At 51.8% G+C, this 21,682-nt stretch overlaps 1 protein-coding gene across 5 annotated transcripts in view; it reads right to left on the bottom strand.

Moving 5' to 3' along the window:
- Positions 1–21,682, bottom strand: part of LOC130595064 (septin-9-like) — a 131,830-nt gene that overhangs the window by 64,133 nt on the left and 46,015 nt on the right. Inside the window, exon 1 of one of the 5 annotated variants that reach the window (XM_057401430.1) lies at positions 2,866–3,031. The exons of the other annotated variants lie outside the window; for them this stretch is intronic. Coding sequence (XP_057257413.1) covers positions 2,866–2,920 — 55 coding nt within the window. The 5' untranslated portion in view covers positions 2,921–3,031. Of the gene's footprint in view, positions 1–2,865; positions 3,032–21,682 lie in introns of those variants that run through there. 5 annotated transcript variants of the gene reach the window in all.

Genomic DNA, 21,682 nt, shown 5'->3' with positions numbered 1-21,682 from the left:
ACATTACAAGGAAATGAATCTGGTGTTGACTGACAGCATTGGCAAAGACAAGGAGTGCTCAGCATCACTGCTGCCAGCTCACCAGCAGCAACTGGAAGCAAAAATGCACCTCAGTTACCCATGGGACTCTGCTCAGCAGCAGACACATCGCACCAGGATGAGGGGCTGGAGCATCTCTCTTCTGTCTTACTACCAGACAGTAGATCATGAGCACACGGTGTTCTAAATCCTTAGCAGGAAGACAAGTACCATGTTTTGGAGATATCTTTAGGCATCATCACAGCCAACCAAAGCTGTGAACAGTAACATCCATCCCTCTCTGCAGTCACAGACTCTCCAGCATCACCCAACATGAACAGGGTCAGGATGGTTTCGTGTTTACACACTGCACAAGCATCCCATTTACTGCTACACATTCCCTTCCCTGCAGCTCAGGGATCCATGTCTCAGACCCTGGAGAGCTGAGCAAGCAACAGTCCCTTCCAAGACAGAGGTGAGCCTGGAAAGTGCTGCCGCAACCACGGCTGAGCCAGCCATGCTTCCAAACCCTGCCAAAATCAATAGCCACGGGGCAGAACTATTATGTTCTGTAAATCCTGGCAGACCACAGACCTAACAATGCTCCCCCCATTAGAGATGAGAAAGCCTTTGCCAGTCAAACAGCAGGATTAGCGCCCTCCCTGCAGGACCTGCTGCATGGTTAGAGGTGGATGCATGTTCTGTTGCCTGGAGTGACAATACCCATCATCAGGCACAAGGAAGAATGCACTTTGCCGTGCTGTGTTTCCCTCTCACGTGTTGCTTTGATTTGGAAACTAAGCTGTATCTTGTACTCCTTTCCCCCTCTCAAAGAGCCCTTGCATCCTCCTCGGACTCACGGGGGCCGGCAGCTCCCACACCAGCAGCCCACAGGAGAGCCTGCAACTCCCTGCGAGGACAAGAAAACTGTGGGTCCCGTGCCAGGCACCAATGCTGTGAGCAAAGCAGGCAGGAACAACCAGGGTGGTTCGGAAGGGCAGGCAGTGTGTGAGCGGCAAGAACAAAGAGGGCTCTGCCTGCTGGGTGATCTGGTGTTTCTGCTCCGTGGTATTTTTGGCTCATCTTTCCTGCTTGGCCACGGGCTGCCTGGGGCCGAGACACCCACCCAGCAGACACGAACACGGCATCTCCTGCCTTACAGGCTGGAAATTAATTGCCTTGTTCTTAGGAAGCTGCTCTGCAACCCAGAAAACTGATTGAATTGTGGAACAGTAGCCCGGATCCCTGCTCAAGGGCAAGGCCAGACCTTTTGGCTGCAGACCCAGAGAGCTTTCCCCAGCCTCTCTCTCTGCACAGGCAGGAACTATGAAGCGCTCCATGGACTGAGAAAAACAGCACTGCAGAGCAGCTCGGTGCCACCGAGGAGCACACACAGCCCCAACAAGCAGCCCCGGGGCTCACAGCAAAGCCTTTATCATATCCAAGTAGGGAATTACTCATTCTTCTGAGATTTAAATGCAATTGGAGCAGGGAGAGGAAAGGCTGTAATTACATCAGCACTGGGGAGCCCTGGGGTGGGGAAGCATCCGAGTGCCCACAGGACAGTTACAAAGGCGCTGCTGAGCCCCGAGTGCCAAACTGATTGGTGTATCGGGTCGCTCTCTGTGTCCCAACACTTGTTAGTCCCAATCTTCCTAAGGGACGTGACTTTCCTCACCCTCCTGCTAAGTCATCCACTCCCAACTTTAGCTGAAGAAAGCCCAAGGGCTGGAAAAGAGAGGCCAGGGATGTGGCTAAACCTTCCAACAGGGGCTGCAGGGACCCCAGCTCTGCCACCCGTTTCCTGCCTGACCTGGAAGAGGAACCCTTGCGCTCTCAGCTTCCTCAGCTACCCAGAGGGAAAACACCATGGTGCTGCTTCCCAAAGGCAAGGCTGGCTTCACCAGGAGGCGGTGAAGCTATCCCAGCCCGCAGCCAGCCGCCATCCCCACGCAGCCCCTGGATAAGCTCCCATCACGGCCCCCAGAGCTCCACTGCTTCTTGCTTTTCTTTTTTTCTAGAAACCGCTGCTCGAAGCTCACTTTTGGGTCGCTGCCAGGATGTGAGTGCGCAGGGACGGGGCTGCTCTTCCAGAACTGTGCTCAGGAAGATGAGCTCCCCCGAGCCGATCTCTCAGCGCCTGCTTCAGACACAGCCTCCCCCCTCCTTCTGCCTGTCTCTCACTCCCATACCCATCTGGCAGCAGCGCGCTTCCCCGTGAGCTTATTTTCTTGCCTGAAAGAGCCAGCAAACAGGGCAAAGAGCCCCAGGTACCCAGGGAGGAGGCATCCCCCGTCCACGCTCCAAGAGGAGGCAACGCTGTCGGGCAACTGGAGCTCTGCCATGGGACAACTGCGAAGCTTTCGAGGGCGGGCAGCTCCCGCTATGGACATATTGGAAACTTGGGTTCGCTATCTGCCTCCCAGCTACTCCGGGGCTGTGTCTGCATCCAAAATCTGGGAGTCAACAGAAGGCCAGCGCCTGGGGTTTCACAGACTTTTAGTCTTGTCAGGCTTGCGCTTACAGCTAAAAATCTGCATAAACCAACTTGGGAAAGGCAGGAAAGGAAAAAACATCCCGTAGGATCCTGCCTCAGCGGATAACACCCGGGTACAGCGGCTCGGAACAAAAGGCACTGTAGCCCGATAACGGCACCGACAACAGCGGCCCCAGACCCACCGGGACCAGCAGCAGCTGTTCCCGGGGGACCGGGCTCGGTCCGGCGCGGTGCCTGCGAGGGGCGCGGGCGGCTCCGCGCTGCCCAGCGGCAACTTCTCCCGGTTTAGCCCCAGATCCAACTTAACCTCCCCGCCCCTCCGTCCCTCCATCCATCCCGGGGCCACCCACCTTCGAAGTCGGAGATGATGCCCTCCAGGTGCGCGTTAACGGCCGGGTCGGCCATGGCGGGGAGCGGGGCGCTGCCCCCCGGCTCCGCGGGTGCTCGCAGCCGCCGCCGCCTGCGGCCGAATGAATGGCGGAGGGCGAGCGGCTGCGGCCGCCCCCCGCGCCGGCGGGCACGCTGCCATGCCGCCCGGCCCGGCCCAACCCAGCGCGGCCCGGCCCGGCCCCTCGCCGCGCACTGGCTGCTCCCCACGCCCGTCACAACCTCCCCCCCCCCCCACCGTGGTGCCGGCCCCTCTGCGGAACCCGGTGCCTGCCGGGGTGCAGAACAAAAGTGGAACCAGCCTTGGGTCGGCCCCCGAGGATGCCCCACGAAAGGGATGCTACTCGCCTAAACGGCTGGGCTGCATCCCCGGTGTTCTCGAGCACCCGTAACCCGTTCGCTTTTCAACTTGCCCTTGTTTGGAAAGGAGCAACTCGCCCCCCTCCCTCCCCTGTTGTCACGATTTCTCAAAACCAAACCAGAGCACTAGCTAGCAGTGCTAAGCCGTCGCCACTTCTGCAGCCAGCTCTGGAAGCTGCCACCGAAGCAGCAGAAGAGGCGACAAAAGCCACCCCGAAGCTGAGTGTGCAGCTGGGCACGTTCGTGTGAGCCCCACGGTGCCACAGCTTGCTCCGCTCCAGCCTGAGCTCCAGGCATCAACACCAGCCTCTTCTATGACACAGCCACCTACCCTCCACCGCTCACACCCTCTCAGTTTGTGCATCTCTCTGCTCAGGATCTGATGTATCTCCCTTCCCATGTTGATTCAGCTCCTGCCCTCTTGACCCTCTTTTTATCCTCCCCACCCTGTGTTTTAGTGGCATCATTTACAAGTGATGATATCTCTGAAATGTGTCCAGGCACATCAACAGGAAAAGAAGAATTAATGGGCTGGGGTTTTAGTCCACTTTGGATGAACCATAAAGAAGAATTATGCAAAACAGTAGTACTGTTCCTGCAGAAAGTGCATGCCTCATCGCTTATGTCACACACTTAATTTTACACTTCCAAAGTCTGCAAACACCACAGACTCCCCGAGAGTGATGTGAACCAGAACACAAAACCAACAGCACCAATTTCCCAGACTCAAGAAGGTCCAGGTTTTCAATCCTGTTAATAACTTGAGGTTTTAATCCAAGGAAAGGCATTACTTTAAAACATGAGAACAGCTTAAATAGTCTTGAGAATGCACTTTTAAACTACGAGTGTGGCGTTTTAAGACAGGTATAGTGGTTTTCCTCCCCCTTTCACCAGCAGCAGAGTTCAGCTTTCATTTCTTGCGCTTCTAAAGACATCAGAAACCAACACACCACAGCAGTGCAGAGAGGCACCAGTGCTGCACCTCTGGGCAACAGCAGAAGTGTAAATGCCTCCCTGTGCAATACACCACCCATGCCGCCCCGTGTCCCCTTGTCAAGCGCTCCTGCCTGAACACCATTACCTGTTCCCCACGCCATAGGGAAGAACAGAAACCAGCGTGGACCTGTGGCTATCACGCCAGGGTGTCACATCCACCTCTGCTCTGCAGGGAGCGGTGGTGACGGACACATCACACAGCATCACACCATTGATTTTCTGAAGAAAGCGGCTTGCTTTCCCTCTTCCCCATTGCTCACACGCAGGTCACATCCGGATCCGGTTCCAACAGGTACAAAAGGCTGGCAAGTACCAACCCCAGTTACAGAGCGACAAGGAAAGCTACTTTGTTAAAACTGACCCTGACGCCCCGCTGGAGGAGCAGAACCGAGAGTAGGAAGGCTGTTAAGCATCCTTAACTCCCCCGTACGTTCTCGTTGCAAGCCTGCAGAATGGGTTTAAAAGGGGAAAAACGGTCTAAGTAAGACAAACTAAAAATCAGTATGGTAAAAAAGGACTTTTAAAAGCGCAATAGGGTCAAGCTGAGGAAGAGCCAAGTGTATTTTTTGATGTTCAGAGTCTCCCCCCTCACAAACCCCATGAGATTCATGCCAGACCCGCTGCTTGGAGCCTGATGGGACTCCTTGAACTAGGTCACACGGTGGTGGATCAGTGTGGCACTGTGATGGGGACTCTCTTTTTGAGGTCAACAGGAGGCAATACAAGTAAACCACTAGAAAAGCCCCCACTGCTTGGTAGGCAGTGAGCAGTGAGTGCTATGATGATGTCCTCTGGCCTCATGAAACTGCTGAAGAAGTTCAGAGCTCTTCAGGAGAAGAGTTTGAGGCAGTTTGCTTTAGTCCCTGTTCCCTGGGTTACTCTGCATTTCCTAAGCAAAAGGGAGCAAAAAAAATTATTCACTTGTCCAGTCCACACATACCAGCTAAATCCATTTCATCTGGTGTTCTGCCTGCACCCTAAACTTGAAAGCTTGTGTTCACCTAAGCAGCTCTGCTAGAAAGGCAGGCAACCCTAGGAAGCTGAGCACCCACTCTAAAGGGATGGAGAATCGTCACCTTCACTGAGATTTATTTCTGGGGCTCCCCATCAGTGTAGCACAAGTGTGTGTCATGCTGCTCATCCAAATGCAATTTCAGCAGAGGCCCTGCTCTGCCCTTGTCTGGTAGATCAAGGAGATTAAGGACCCTGAACCTTCTCCTGATCTCCCACACTGACCACATCACCTGCATTCCCTTCGATAAACTCATCAGGTTCTGCCCTTCTGTCCCTCATGTCAGGCATTTTCTTTGCTCTCTTAGTCACTTACTTGGCTTTCCTGCTCCTCCCTCCCAACATTTCACAAGGGTTTGTCATTGGATGTTTGATTTGGTTGTAGCAAAGAGTGAGAACTCACTTTTCCAAAGAAAGAGAGCAGATCACATCTCTTCTGGTGCCTGCTGCTCCCCTTGCTAGCAAAACCCAAGAGTCTCTCTAACTGGTTTTATTGTAATCAGGGTACTCACCTAGAGCTGAGACCTTCGGGTCTGCTGCTGTCTGAGACCCAATCCCTGTTCTGCAAACCACTGGCTGCAGGAGGGCTTTAAACAAATTACTTCCCTTGCTGCATTACATGATAATGGAAATACTTCTTGTTTCCTTACTAACCCAGGCCACCAAGGGCACTGACTGCTCAGCCATTTTCCTTCGCCATCACTCTGCTCTTCAGATGAGCAATAAGCTTCCTGCAAAGTTGTTTTGTTGGCTTAGAAGTGATTTCCTGCCCCTGAAAAGGCAGTCTGTAAAATCTGCTGATGACTTAGTTATGGACACCAAGATAAACTAGCTTAAAGCCATGATAGCTGGCAGATGCAAGAAACTCTTGTTCCCTGGGTACTTCATCCCTGGCCTCTCCTGCCCTCCAGGCAGCCATGTACCTTGAGTGCTTCTCCATATCACAGCACAACCTCCTCCAGAGGTCACTGCCTCTGCCCTGGCACAGACATGGGGGACCATGATGCAGAGCAGACCTAGGAAGTCACTTCAAGAAGGAAAATAACATTAGCGAAGAAAAAAACCCAAGGAGATGGTATCAGCATTAGAAGATCCCTTATCAAGATAGGCTAAGGAGAAAAGGGACTTTCCTTTCCACATGCATTTTAAACAGCACCATACAGTTCCCTTGCAAGCTGCTAAGAATGCAGTTTTTCAGGCAGATTTTCTTCCTCCCACAAGTCAGGGTTTTCTGAACCCATGCAGTAGTTATCATTCTCATGATCTGCCCAGTCATGAGCGTCAGCTGTTAGACAGGGTGGCATGAGTCACTGTGGTTACTTGAATCTTAAATGTGTCACACACAAAAGCAAGTAATTCATCCACAGCATCTTCCCTTTCCTCTCCCTATTTCAGTTAGAAAACAAAACTTCTGATCTATTCTGGCCTCTTCTATAAAATACTTTGAGACTTACTGACCAAAAGTACTAGGTAGGAACAGCTGAACACTATTATCAACCACCCAATGTTTCTAGTGAGAGTTCAAATATCTTTTCATGCTGTTGATCACAGATAAAACATCCTTTCTGGGGAGGTGTGGTGTGGAGGCTCTTGCACTGTGTGATACCCACTCCCAACATCCGCAGTGGTCCAACATCCCCACAAGCATCACCAAAAGCCAAAGCAGGAGCAGCACTGCCAGCACCATACACTCAGCTGTGGTCAGACAGGCAGCACCAATGCAGGCTAACAGGGAGAAACAGATGTATCATAACCCAGACAAGGCAGATTTTGAAGGCAAAGGAATGACGAGTCACAGCTCTTCTTTCTAAGCCTCCACCCCCAAATAAGGCTGTTGCAATTACCTTCCCTTCTGTTCCTCTGCTCCCTGCACCTTCTGACTTCTTGTGATTCTGCCCCCCCAAAAAAGCTGCTTTCAAATCCACCAGGAAGAAGCTCAATGATCTCCACATTACAGCTGGGAAACTGAGGTATGTAACAGACATGGCAGGTAGGCAGGCCTGGTTGTGGTGGCAATCCAGCCCCCAGCTCCTTGGGAAGTGCCAGTGTTACTGGCTAGGGGGACTCTGGATGGAAAAGCAGAGACACAGTTCCCATCACCTCCACCTGTGCTCTCATGTAGATGAAGCCAGACCTGCCTATTACGTAGGGATTGTCACAAAAAAAGGCACTTTCCCATGGCTTTAGGCTCTTCCTGCTTCCAAAGGAAATGCTGTGAGGACAGCCGTGCTTCACTGCTGGTCACACTTCCCTTCCTTTGCAAGGAAACTAAGAGCATGGGAAAAGCTTAGAAAATTCAAAATAGCTTTGCTGCTTAGATTTCTGGATAATCAACTGAATTTCTTGGTAAGGGAAGTGTGGCCAGATCTCATCCCTTAGTGCCACAGAGCTACGCAGCCGCTGCTCCAAACACAGAGCCAGGGTACCGCACAGAAAGGGTCAGGTAACTTTGAAACCTGGATAATAGAAATAGGATGAAATCTGGAAGAATGATAGGAAGTCAGTACCTAAAGGGCTTTTAATAAAGTCTTTGCTCATGAAGAATGCTTCACTGTGAAGGACCTCATAGCACTGGTGGGTCCCGGTGTGGCCGTGAGCCACCAACACCATGCAGTTAAAGCAAGTGCACTCCTGAAACAGTGAGATGCTTCCAGCAGCAAAGCAGAAATCACTACTGCTCCATCTGGAGTCATCCTGGCAGCCCAGTGTCAGGAAAAGCAAGCAGAAATGAAAGTGGAGAGGGGATGGGACTGCTGGAAGCATCACATGTAGGTAGACTACAGGGGAAAGCTGCTGCAGGCAAAGATCACTGTTACTAAGGGAACAAAAGAAAAGCCCAATCCAAACTTGGACATGGTTGTGGCACAAACAGGTCAACATGAGCTGGAAATGAGAAGATTTTAACAGTTAGTGATGGGAGATGTAAAGGAACTGCTGTGAAATCAAAAGGACAAAAAGCCAAGAAGGTTTTGATGTGGGGCATGGCTGCTTGTAGGAAATACAACGTGACATGGGGAAGGAGATGGTTCCTGAGCCTGCAGTTTCTCAGATACTCACTGCACAAACAGGGAAAACAGCAAACTCGGTGTTCTGGGACAATCCTGGAGCTGAGAGGCCCAACAGAGCTGGGCAGGTAGAGGAACACCTGCAGACACAAGGTCCCTGCAGCCTCTTCTCCTCCACCTCCTGCAGGGGATCACTGCATAACTTCATCTTAGGTTTAACTCCATTATGTCAGTGTGGAGTCGTTCTCAAACAGGACAAGGGAACTCATCACGTGTGGTTACACCAAGCTGGGCAATCAGAGGACCAACATCCACCCTCTCACCCTGCCAACCTGAAAACAGAGCCGAGTCTTTCCTGCCCACCACGTGTGTAAATTCTTGATGGTCCCCAGCACCTTCCCTGCTTCTGTGGGGATGGAGATGTAGTGGCCCTGGGTTCACACCAGTGCTGATGTGGGATCCAAACCAGGCACCCAGTCCCACTGCCTGCAGGGATGATGCTGCAGGTTAGCATCCACCATGCTCAGATCCAGCAGCACGTGGCTATGCTGGAAGGGCACAGCTTTGCACCTAACAAATCCCCTTCCTATGCACCCAACCCTTCTCAACTCCAGCAAGCAATTTGCCCCATTATATCCAGTGATCTGTATGCAGAGGATGAGCTCACCACGGGCCCTGCCAACCTCATGCTGGTGCTGGAGCCCAGTTTGAAGTGTTCCACGCTGAGACGATGATTCCGGCTATTGTGCATGCCTAGAGCCTGGAAAGGGAAGTGCTGTCCCGAGCCCAGGCCAGGAGCATTGCACCAGCCCCAGCCAAGTGCACACCCAGGAGGTGAGCATTGCACTGGAGGAGCCTGCTGGCAGCCCCCGTGCCTGGGAAGGGAAAGGAAGGGAAAGGAAGGGAAGCACAGCTCCCTGGTGTTGATTAAACGTCGGGGGATACTTGCAGGGGAAGGAAATGGGAAGAGGATCAGGGACTGCATCTGCCTGAACCTCACGCAGTTAAAACAAACACAGTCTCATGCCCTCATTCCTGTCATTTACTTTCAGGTCAGACTTTCCTAAGAACCTAGGAGATGCAGTTTAGGATCCAAGCAGAAAACTGACCTTAATACTGTCATTGTTTTTAAAATTATTCATTATTAATTACTGCATTTTAATATTAAGATCAAGCCGGCACAAAAAGTAGCTTTGTGTGGCAGCGCAGATGTTTTAACAGTACCAAGAGGCTTCAGAAACCTTGCTTATCCTCTGATGAGTTTAACACACACATGGCACAGCACGTTTCCATTGCAAAGCCTTCCCGTGCAGCTGAGGATGCATCTGACTCCAGAAGAAAGTGCAGTGCCTGGACCTCAAGGTAGGTAAGACCTCCCTGCAATTTCCACCCCATGCATATTTGCAGGGGCAAAAAGGGGAGGTGAGGGTGAGCCAGAAGATTGAACCCCTCAGAAAGAGGCTATTTCCATTGCTGCAAACTTCCCCACATTCCCTAATTAGGGAGAATTTGCAGGAATAAATAAACTGGCAGAGCTATGTGCATACACTCCGCTTCCAGATGTGCACAACTCATTTTCACGTGGTGTCCAAGGCAGGGCTGGAAACTCCATCCCCGCACATGTGGAGGAGGCAGGCACAGCATGAGCTCCCCATGCTGAGTACACCCCCGTGGCAGCCTCACGGGTGCAAATCCTACTCCATCCCACCTCCCCATGCATATCCTGGCTGTCCTGCACGCCTCCAGTGCTCACTGTCCCCCTCTTATCATAAGGGGCCATCCATGGGACCCTCCTGTCCCTGCTGCAGAGCAGAGTGTGAGCTGGAAAAGAAGCTTTTAGAGCTACTGCCTCTGCTGCTCCCTCAGCCGCTGCTCACGACCTTTTCAACCCAAACCTTTCCAGTCATAAATATACCAGCTCATGGCAGGAATCCTGCTTTTCTTGTACCTGCCCCTGCTTCTCAGAGAGCGGTTTCCAGCAGCTCGCACTCCCTGCACCAGCCCCCATTATTTTCTCCCAGCTTCTCTATTTCAGGCACACAACAAAATCTGCTGCAGCACAAAGAGCCTACAGCCCCGTGTAAGGGCTCAGGAAGCACCAGGAGCCTCAGGTCAGGCCTCGGGAGCAGCAGTACCTCCTGAGCTCCCTGCACACCACCATGAGTGTTTCATTATTATTATTCCTTTCTGACATCAACCCGTTTGATAAGAACAGTTCCCAGCCCCACACCCACTCTGCTTCCTCCAGGCAGCTGGGACACAGTGGGAGGAGGACACAAGGGCAGGAGGAAAGGAAGGAAAGGAAGAATGATCACAATTTTCCTTTCCTTTTCAAGGCTTTGGCAAATGGCAGCGAAAGCACCAGCAGGGATGCTGAGGTGTGGCCAGCAGCACTCACACAGCACCAAGCACCGCTGGCAGTTTCCCCTTTGCTCCAGCTCCACCAGAGGAATGGGAAGGGTGCACAAGTGGGTAGGCATCACTACCAATGTGCATTGGCTGTGTGCTCCCATCACCTTGTGGATGGGAATTGGGTGCCCCAGTATCACCCTATGATGGTCTGGCCAGGGAAATCATGCCCTCAGCTCCACCACCTGCATTTCTGCTACCCAGGAGGCCTCGGCAGGTCCAACACAGGCAGGATTGGTGCCATTAAACTCCTGGGGTCGGGGAATGCAGATGGGAAAGAGATGGGTCAGCCTGGACCCAAAGAGGGAAAGCTGCACAGTTGATTTAAGGTTAAAAAGACCAAGTCAAACTGATTCAACATTCTAGCTTTTAGGGAAATTACCTTCGACTTCCTTTCCCTTTCACATACTCAGCCACTCCTGCCCCACTCTCACCAATGCACAGCCCCATGCCTGCAAGTTCCCTGCTGCAGGGCACTTGTTTCTGCTGAGATCACATTCAGGAGGGACCTGATGCTGTCACCACCATCTTCAGGTTCACCCTGTCTGCTAGAAGAGACTGTCAACACCGAGCCTCATCTAGAGCAGGTCAACACTTGGGCTTCCCCCTATCCACGCCTGCCCCAGTGCAGCTTTCCAAAAGCCATCCCTCGGCGTGAGCCGCAGCCAGCACACACGGCGGGGGGACGCTGGGGATTTCAGCCTGCAGAAACAAAAGAGGATCCAAAAGAGAAGAGCGATCAGCTGGGAGACGTGCTGCAAGCAGGCCAAAAGCAGGGGCCATCCAGTGTTTGCCCTAAATAGGAAAGAGGCCCACGAGCACGCTGGGGGCAGAGCACCAGCCATAGAGAGAGACGGCACGGAGCCAGGCGGGAGAGAGGAGGAGATTTCCAGCAGCAGTAGGAGGGGGAGAGAAACTCCCTGCTGGCAATTCCCCAACGAACAGGACTGCAAAACCCTGGAGGCGGCTGAGTTTGGGGGTCCTGGCATAGGGCAAAACTCAGAGACACTTCAGCAGCCTCTGTGCTGCCATCAGTGCAGGACACAGCCCTTCCCTGGGTGGTTGTGCAAAGCATCTTGCTGCAGGCTCCCAGGCAGTTAGCTCTGAGCCTTTTGTTTCTAAATGAGGGAAGCAGAATCCAAATGTCCTGAGTGAGCAGAGCTGGACCTGCTGGCTGCAGTGACAGACACGGATGGGTTATGTCTCCCCACACACAGCCTGTCCTCTGTTTGCAGCCCCTGCAGCCCAGCAGGGAAAGGGGAACAGGGCAAGTCCCCTTTCTGATGAGATGTAGCCACTGCCATCATACTGAGCCACAAGAAGCTCATACTATGCTCACTTGCCATTCTACCCCATCATACACACCAGTGTCCAGTGAGCTCAGCCTTTTGTTAATACTTCGTCTTCATCTGCAGTGCCAGTGCCTATAATAACCACAGCAGGTCAGGGAGTGTTGGACTCGATGTTCCACCAGCAGAATTAAACTGCTCTTGTTTAGAAGAAGTTAAAGTAAGGTAGAAACTAAATCTGAAATGTTTTTCCTTATAAAGGAATGGCAGGAGGAAAGTGCTGCGTGCGTTAAACATCAGCATTTCTCCTTCAGCAGGGACTGGCAGTGGCTATAAGCTCAAGGGATACTGCTGTTCCCAGACAAGTATCCATGGGGCAGACCAACACAGCCATGTTTATGTTAACAAAAGGAAATAAACTGCCAGACCTGCCAGAGCTCTGTCTGTACATACCTTCCTTTTCCACTGAAAAATCCCCCTGCACAACAGTACCCTCAGTTTGCTTGGTTTAACAACCAGACAACATTCCTGAGAGTCAAATAGAGCTGCTCCACTGCCTTGATCCAGTGCCCGGGTCCCCAGGGAGTGCTCCTCTGCAGAGACACGTGCCTTGACATATCAGCAACATCCTCCTACAAGAAGGACCCTTAATCAATCCGTTGCCACCAGCTCTATCCTCCAGCCACAAGTCTGCACATTTTCTGCCAGGGGCATCTCATCTGCAGCTCCAGCTCCACTTCTGCAAGTGATTTCCAAGCAAGCTTTTTCCACAGTGCTTGTTTGTAACCTGGGAGAGGCTTGCCTGCCAGCTGGAGGATGGACAGCTATTCCATACACTGCGGAGATGTGCTAACGCCCCGGAGCAGCTCTGGGTGTGTACTCAGAGCCAAGGATGGTGACCCAGTACAGACACGGGGCTGAGCTGTCCTCATCCCCACCATTCCCTGCACAGCCCTGGCACTCAGCAGGGTTTGCAAGCGTGATGGCAGGGGCATGCTCCTGTGCAGCTCTGGTAAACCAGGCACTGTGGAAGCAGCTAGAGGCTGATTCGCATGTGAGCAATCCATTACTTGGAGAAAGAGGTGCCCACTTGGTCACTTGCCAGCCTGCAAACAGATTTAAGACATGTGGGAATTGAACCTCCGGTTCAGTTATCACTGTGACCAAACGGGCCACCTCCTTTACTGGCCTTTAAGAGAGCCCCTGGCAGCACAATAGAAGGAGTATTTAGCAAAGCTACAGACCTGCTTAGAAAACTTGAGGAGGATGAGCCATTTTGCAGCCAAGCTTCATATAAACACATTGATAACGATGTTGGCATCAGAGTTGGAGATGAATAGGGCTGCACAGCAACAGCAGGCCTCTATGTTTGCCTCAAGAAAGCCCCTTTCTTGCAATGCACATGTTTAATCCATGACCTGTGTCTGCTGCCAGCCACATTCATACCAAAATCTGCTCACCTCATCTATCTCCTATAATCCACGGATTTAGGTGAGGCAGGAGCAGGCACGCAGAATGTCAGGGCTCACTTGTAAATTCCACTCTGTGCTGTCCTGCTCTTCAGTGAAACCTCCATCCTGTCTTCATCAAACACCTCCCTCCGAGCTTAACACACAGATGGAAGCCAGAGGCGTTGCACAACTACAGCACCCTCACATCAGATGTGGCTAAAAGCTTGTGTTTGGCAGCTTTGATGAGGCCCATCTGAACAAAGTCTTGGACACAAAGACCCATTTCTCTGCCCTGCCCAGGGGACACGTTAGTGCCCCGCTGTCTCTCGGGATGGAGAGGCTGGGGGACATCCTACCACCAAAAGCCTCTTGCACCACATTCCCTCTGCACCTCTCAGAGAGGGGCTGTCCCAGATCTGCTCTGTGGACAAGGAACAGCCTCACCAACCACGCCAAGCTGCTCATTAGCTGAGATACAAACACACCAGCAAGAGCATCAGATTATTCTTGGTCTTCTGAGGACATTAGATTTGGGACACTCAGGTTCCCTTTTGGTCACGTTGGTGCACTCCCAGAATAAAGCATGCATGCTCATCTCCAATGGATGTGTCTTGATTTGGCTGTCACTTCGATTTGCATCGCTCAGCAACTTTGCTGATTGCTTCAGAAAATGCAGGTTTGTGCAGCTCCTGGTCTCTGAGCTCAGTCAACCATGAGCTGATTACAGTCAGCTTCACAACAGCACAAGAATACAGACACCAAGCGCTTGTCCTGGCAGAGCAGTAGACAACATCAGCACAAGTCAAACTCCTGTAAGTGCACTTGTGAAGACACTTCACCGAGTTCAAAGAAACCCCTTCCTCCTCTGTTACTGCTCCCACCCTCCATTGTCTGCACATGCTGACCAGCTACAACCTGCCATGATTTCCATGGTCACTCCTATGTGATGCTAAGCATCTTATTAAAACTTTGGAGCAAGCACTCCACAGCACAGTGAATATTCCTGCTGTCTTTCTCATGCATCCCAGCACAGTACAAGCTCCCCATACCCTTCCCTACCCACTTGCAAGGCACAAAAGCATGGAGTTGAACATGGATCAGTGTTATTCATTGAACCAAAGGGTGAGCTTTGCAGGAACTGTAGTGATGTGGTGAGGCTCTGGAACAGGCTGCTCAGAGAAGCTGTGGCTGCTCCATCCCCAGCAGTGTTCAAGGCCAGGTTGGACAGAGCCTTGGGTGACATGGCTTAGTGGGAGGTGTCCCTGCGCATGGCAGGGGGTTGGAACTGGATGATCTGAAGGTCCTTTCCAACCCAAACCATCCTATGATTCTGTGGTTCTGTAACTGGCTGGATTGTTTCCAATTGCTAAAGCAGGAAACAGTCCAGGCCAATTCTTGAATGCCAGACATGTCGAGTACCTGTGGACTTGAGAATGTGAAGACAACCCATCCCCATCCCAAGAACCAGGCAGTCTCCCTCTGCACACCCCTAATGGTCTGTGTTACTCAGAGGCATAGTGGTACTATCAAACAATTCCCTTTATTTCCCTGAATTAGGCACTAAAAAAGCATTTTGAACAAAGTTTTCCTGCTACATCCAGCAAACTTCCAGTTGATAAGGGTGAAGAGCTGGCAAAACTCAAGGAAAGCTGACAAAGGAATAAAGCAAAAGGAAGGAAACAGCCACAGCCTCTGCACACCAATGCACAGGCAGGGGTTTGCTGGGAAGGTCTGACCAGAGTTCATGTCACACAACACAAGGATGGTTACAGGGATGAACTGGACATTTTCCAGGGGCAAGCATCCCAAGCCATATACCATTCTAGACTTCCCACAATGTCTGATGCTTCCTTAGAAGTTCCCATTCCCAAAGACAAGGACCTCTTTGCATCTAACTACCACTCCCGATCTTTTATATGATGATAACTGACTTTCAGCCACATGCAAAGAGAGATGGGGTATCTACCTTTCTTCTATCTCAAGGGCTCCCCCAGCCCACAAGCAGTCACGCAAGGATGAATTTCCAGGCCCAGTAACCAGACCTGTTGGGCATTTAGAAGAGGTACTTGCTCTGCATTTCTCTCAGGAGCTTCCCCTGAGGGAGCCATGCAGCTCACCTGGAGCTGCAGCACTGGGAGGCCCCATAGAAGCAGCCAGAGCATCACCCAGATGAGCTTCCGGGAGCTCAATTTTGAGGACAAGAAAATCTCACCAGCCCAGCAAAGCAAGGGCTCTACAATGTGTTATCTGTGGTTTTGCTTCCTTTCCCCTGCCCCTCACACTCTGAGCTGGGAGCTCCTTGCAGCCAAGCCCGCATAGAGCTTTCCCAGCTTTAGAGCCAAGAAGCCCCCATGGATTAGAGCCTGATGCTCCATTTGTGGCCAAAAAACATGTGTGTCAGAAAGCACTAGAAGGGCAAGGGGCTGTTATGTGTGTCCCAGATTTATTGCCACTCCTTCCCCAGGGCCTTTGGAAATCTCAAAGTGCCCTGGCTTCAAGGCAAGCCCATGAAACACAGCTCCTCAAGGCCCCTGTCCTGCTTTTCCACTTTCCCACTCCACCCAGCCCCCAGAAGCTACTAGAGGTGTGGCATCCTCCTATCTCTGCCAGTATGGAGATAAACCTCAACTCCTACTCCTTCCTAGAGAGAAAAACCTGATTGCAGTGGGGGTGCAGGTCCAGCTCCTGCAGCATCCTGAACCTATGGAAAGTCACATCGGCAAGAAGAGATCAGGAAGGCACAAAGAGGTGAAAGACATCAGGTGGAGCCACACAAGCAAGTCAGAACTCCTGAGGATAACTGTGTAGGTACCCCAGCCCTGCTGGCTTGAGCTTCTTGCTGTGTCTGAACCTGCTCCCAACAACTTCAGCAGCAGCAGGCACTGGGCTGAGTTGAAGCCATAGCTCACACCCTGCATCAGGATCCCAGCAGCTTTGCTGTGCCCAAGATGGTTCCCATCCCATCCCACCGCAACATCATGGAGCTCCTGGGGCAGCTCTGCATCTTGCAAGGGACTGTCAGCGGTTTGCAGATTGCATGTCCCAGCCCCATCTGTAAAACAAGGATGTTTATCTAACCCCAGGAAAACGCTAGGCGCAACAGGATTGCCAGGGAATATGCTTCCAGCTGCTGGAGCTCCGACAGCCCATGTCAGACCAGAATCTGCCCTGAACTCTTAATATTACTATGGAAAACAAAGTCCTTGCAAGCTGAGATGCTCCTGTTCAGAACAGATACAGCTGATGAGCAGGGTATTGAATCTGAATGGCCACTTCCAGCACTTCCCAAGAGAGACCAGCTCCCCACAGAGCAAATCCTGCATCTCTGCTGGAAAACATCAGGTTTGTTATTGCTTTTTAAAGTGGTTTCTTTTCCAAGCCAGAAAAAGGACTGAAACTGTCTTTATAGTTCAGGTCCATGCAATATGAATGAGAGTGCTATGAAGGGGATATTTTGATGCGTTATTCTGATGATGGATCTGACATATCTGCTTTAGAAGAAATCTCATTTGTGAGCAGCAGCTTGCCTCAGAAAGCAGCCTTACAGATATTGGCAGCTCTTCACATTAATTCATTTTCCTACAGACAGGAAAAATACTTAAACCATCAATGAAAAGGCAAGTGAGGGATCTGGGAGCCAAGATCTAAAGCCATTGGAAGGAAACGTGCAACAGTCCCTGGGAGCTGAGGACCTTGGGCAGTCAGAGGGGGGATCAGCTGATACATTGACTTTGATAGAGGTGGTGCCTCCAAGCCTCATGCGCCATCTGAGCCATCCTCACACATCCTGACACACTCCATACATCCCACAGACACTGCTGACCTACATGGTTTATTAATGCAGCTCCTATTTACTGTTTAAGCAGAGAAGGAAGCATGAGAGGCAGTTTGAGTAACTCAGACAGCCAGAAGCAAGTAGGGAACGGTCCCACTTCCTTCCCAGCTGCCGGTGCATCAGCTCCTGAAGGATGCAGGTATCATTGCAGCTGGAAAAAGCAGCACCCCCTATTTCAACTCAAAACACAACATGAACTTCTGCTCAAGTTCATACACTCTGTCCTCTGAAGCTATCCGTGGTTTTACCCCCACCATGCCCTCTGGATTATAAACCAGCAGCAGTGAAATCTGACAGTAAAGCTCCCATTTCCATGTCAGCAGCTAACACTTTTTATTCCATGGGAAAATCTGTCAGCAGAATGTCCTGAGCACAACCAAGGTGCCTTTGAACAGCGCGTCCGACACAGGACCGGATTTCCCATGGTTTATGTTGCTGCCAGGGCACACAGGGGCTCCCACCAGAAACAGGGCTCTGGTGGCCACCGACGCAACAGGCAGCCTTGGACAAGAGGAAGTTCAGTAAAGAAAAGGACTAAGTTGCTCAGCTTTGATAGCTGCTTAGTGCTGTATGATGAATCCTTGGCGATGCAGAGGGTCGGGGACCATGCTGCCTGGCTGTCTGCTGTTGTTTAGATTCACAGAGGGATCTGCATCACTCTGCGGGTGACCAACAGTCAAACAAACCTCCTCTTGCTATGCACAGGGTCTGGAGATGAGCAAAGCTTGCCTGAGCAGGCAAGCCTGAGCTTCACCAGAGACGGAGCAGGGTCTGGATCTCTGCTGGCCGGCAAGAGGAAACGCGGTTCACAGCGAGAGGAGGGGGAGGAAGGCATCAAGCCAAGAAAGGGGGAGCTCAGACTGAGTCCCCACCCCTGCTGCTACAGAGTCCTTCCAATACCCCTCCTTCTGCCTCTTGGCTCCTTTTTTTCCCCAAATAGCCCATCTTTTCTTCCTCCCAGGTCTGCAGTACTCCCATCCACGCGGTTGCCTCACAGCACTTTAGCTCCACATCACGTCAGCACATCAGCATCCCCCACTGTTGCACATCCCCTTCCTCCACCCCTCGGTCCCTCTGCTGCTGGCTGTCACCTTCTTACCTTTGTACAGGGCAAGACTAAGTTTCCTCTCCAGCTGCAAAGAGCCCCACTCTCTGAGTAGCCTCAAGACAGTGAGGGGGCTGTAAGAGCAGCAACAGAAGTGAGTAGAGAACAGCAGAGGTGGGTCTTAACCAATGTGGGATCAGCTATGGGATAAAAGGCCGCTTTAGCACCCCAGTTTCTGTACAGCCCTGGGTGCACATGTGTGTATCTGCCCCAAGCCAAGACCAATGCCATGACGTACCTCCTGCTGTATCATTTTGGAGCAAGACTGCTCCCAGTCCAAGGCATCCAAACCACACACCTCAGCTGACACTGAGGGTACCACACAAGATCTAGCAGCATCCCCCATGTTCCTACAGCACAGCCAGTGAATAGCCCCAGTACAGAGCCCAGCATCACCAGTAACATCAGTCTGTGGGAAAAAAATGATGAGCAAAGGGGAGAGCATCCCAGGGCACCACCTGCACTTAAACAGGCCACTGCAGGGGGTGTTCCAAGGGGTGAAGAGGTACAAAAAGAGGAACCAGGAACAGCCTTTGTGGATGGAAATGCTGCCTACAGCACTCAGGTCTTTGCTGCACAGGGAGTGGGAAGGGAAGGGTTTCCTGGTTCATGGCCAATACTACAGTTCCTCTTATGGAGGATATGCCTTCCCTAGGGTGTGTTTCAGCTGAGAGCACAACACACACAGTTTCCATAGCCCACTTTCCCTCTCCACTCACTGGGAATTTTTCACATGTTCTGGAAAAAAAAACAACAGCATCCCAAAACACAACCAACTGCTCCCCAGCCATGGCACTGCCAACCAGACTTCCTTCCCTGGAGAGCTGCTGTCAATACAGATGTCAACCAGCCCTTTTTAGCCAGCTGATACTCAGATTGATCAGTTCTCCTTGAATGGACTAAAGAATGTGAGAGTGGAAAGAAATGCACAATATTTTGTGTGCTGAAGACCACCCCCTCCTGGGCCAACTGTTCATCTGCTCTCGGGGCTGCCTGCATTGCCACTAACCTGATAAATCAGTCAACATGAGCCCTCCTGGTGAACATTTCTGGAGTGGCAACTCCAGCCTTGTTGCTCCAGGTCCCATTGACCTCATAGAGCCAAGAGAAGCCACACAGGAGAAGGAAATCAATACATTAAAACTGCTGAATGCTTCAGGGTTGGGGAGGCGGGAGGAAATAAGGGGGCAAACTGGGGGACCCAGACCAGGAGACTGTCATATTCAGGGGAGAGGGGACAATATTTAAAGACTTCATCTGAAGGTCACCAGCAGAAGACAGTGGGGAAGGACAAAGGCATTTATGTTCCCTTCCATCTCCCTGGTGAATAGAGCACAGTCAGCTCCTGCTGATGAATGGAGCAGAGTGTAAGCTGGTGTTTGGTGGTGCTCCAGCTGCGAACATGGCACTGTTTTGCACTGCTCAGCACCACAGTCCCTCAGGAGGGAGCTCTGCCTGCACTTGCCATGCCTGCAGTGACCGGGGGACAGACTTCATGGCTTGGGAATAAATCCCAGAATCTTACTATTTGGTCCTTGCTCTGCAGGATCCAGTGTGAACTCCCCAGCCCTACATCTCCATTTAGAACCAGCCATTGCTTCCATCTGCAGTGGTTTAAGCCCAGCCTGTATCTCAGAACCACTCCCTTGCCCCCCTCTTCTTCCCCCCCCCCCCCCCCGCTCCAGGAGGGATGGGGAAGAGAATGGAAAGAATGTAAACCTCATGGGTTGAGAAAAGAACAGTCCAGTAACTAAGGTATAACACAAAACCACTACTGCTACCATCAGTAATAATAATGATAAGGGGAATAATAAGGGGAGAGAATACAACTGCTCAGCACCCACAGACCAATAAATACCCAGCCTGACCTGAGCACTGATTGGTCCTTTCCAGGTAACTCCCCTCAGTTTCTATACTGGGTATGATGTGCTGTGGTATGGAATACCCCTTTGGCTACTTTGGGTCAAGTGTCCTGGCTCTGCTTCCTCCCGGCTTCCCATGCCCCTCCTTCCTGGCAGAGCATGAGACTGAAAAGTCCTTGATCAGAGTAAACATTACTCAGCAACAACTAAAGGCACCAGTGTGTTATCTGCACTGTTCTTACACGTCTAAGTCTAAAACACAGCACTGCACCAGCTACTAAGAAGGGCAAAAATAACTGTTACAGCCAAACCCAGGACGCCACCCCATAGCGAGCCTCATCCCAGCCCTGCATGGAGGTGCCGGCATCTCAAAGGGGTCAAATTCCCAGCTTTATCATGACAAATCCCTCACAGCTGTCTCTGCTATGAGGAGTGCTCATAGGCACTCCTGAAGCTCCTATGAGAAGCGGAAAGTTATCTACCTCATTTTCCATATAGGAAGTCGGAGGACACGTGTTGAATGATTTACACAAGGATACAGAGCAGGAAAAGGACTCCAACAGCTCAGTTTCTAATTGGCACAAGAGCATTCTTTCCCCATGCAGTTTAAACCCTGACTCACTAGTAAATAAAAGCTGTGCCAAAAAGTGGATCTGTTTAGGAGAGGTACACAGACATGCTTTTAGTAACGTAGTGAGAAGCATCTATTTTCATTTAATAAAAATCACAGAATCCCAGACTGGTTTGGGTTGAAGGGGCCTTACAGCTCATCCAGTTTTAACCCCCCCGACACAGGCAGGGACACCTTCCACTAGACCAGGTTGCTCCAGGCCTCGTCTAACCTGGCCTGGATTTGGCCAGGAGTTCTCCAACCTGCGCAAATCCCTCCATACACACATCCTGGAATTTCCTGTCCTTGCTGTAATCCTCAGCAGTTATTTAGTAGTTATTTGCCTTCTTACAGCCGAACACAACCTCAGTCCAGTGCCTGCTTTCAGAGGTAAAGCTCCAGCTCCATGGGGAGCTCCCGGGGGACCCGCAAGCGCCGGGGCTCGGGACGAGAGATGCGATCGCGGGCAGAGGTTTGGGGCCCCGCATTCCCCACGCTTCCAGCCGGGAAGCGGACACCGCCACCTAACGGCACCGGTGCGGCTGCCAGCCCTGGCCGTGGCATTTACGCCCTTCTCCCCCGCCGCAGCATCCCGGTGCGCATCCCAGCATCGCCGCTTCCCGGGGAGGGAGCACCATACCCTGCCCTGCCCTGCGCTGTCCTGGGACCTGATGGCCGCAGCTCATCCCGGCCCACGGGCACCCCGTTCCCAGATCCATGCACCTCTGGGGATGGGGATGAGTCACTTGTGAGTCAGAGATGAAGGCTCTAGGGATGGTGATGTCTGCCTGTAGCCCACTGGAAACCAGTGCCTGAGACTGCTGGGATACAGCCGCTGCTGTATGCT

The sequence above is a fragment of the Pezoporus wallicus genome, unplaced genomic scaffold, assembly GCF_028554395.1.
Source record: "Pezoporus wallicus isolate ANWC-B61680 ecotype Strahan unplaced genomic scaffold, APGP_CSIRO_Pwel_v1 contig_8702, whole genome shotgun sequence".
Lineage (NCBI taxonomy): Eukaryota > Metazoa > Chordata > Aves > Psittaciformes > Psittacidae > Pezoporus > Pezoporus wallicus.
The sequence above is the reverse complement of the archived record's forward strand: the minus strand, read 5'-3'. Positions and strand labels throughout refer to the sequence as shown.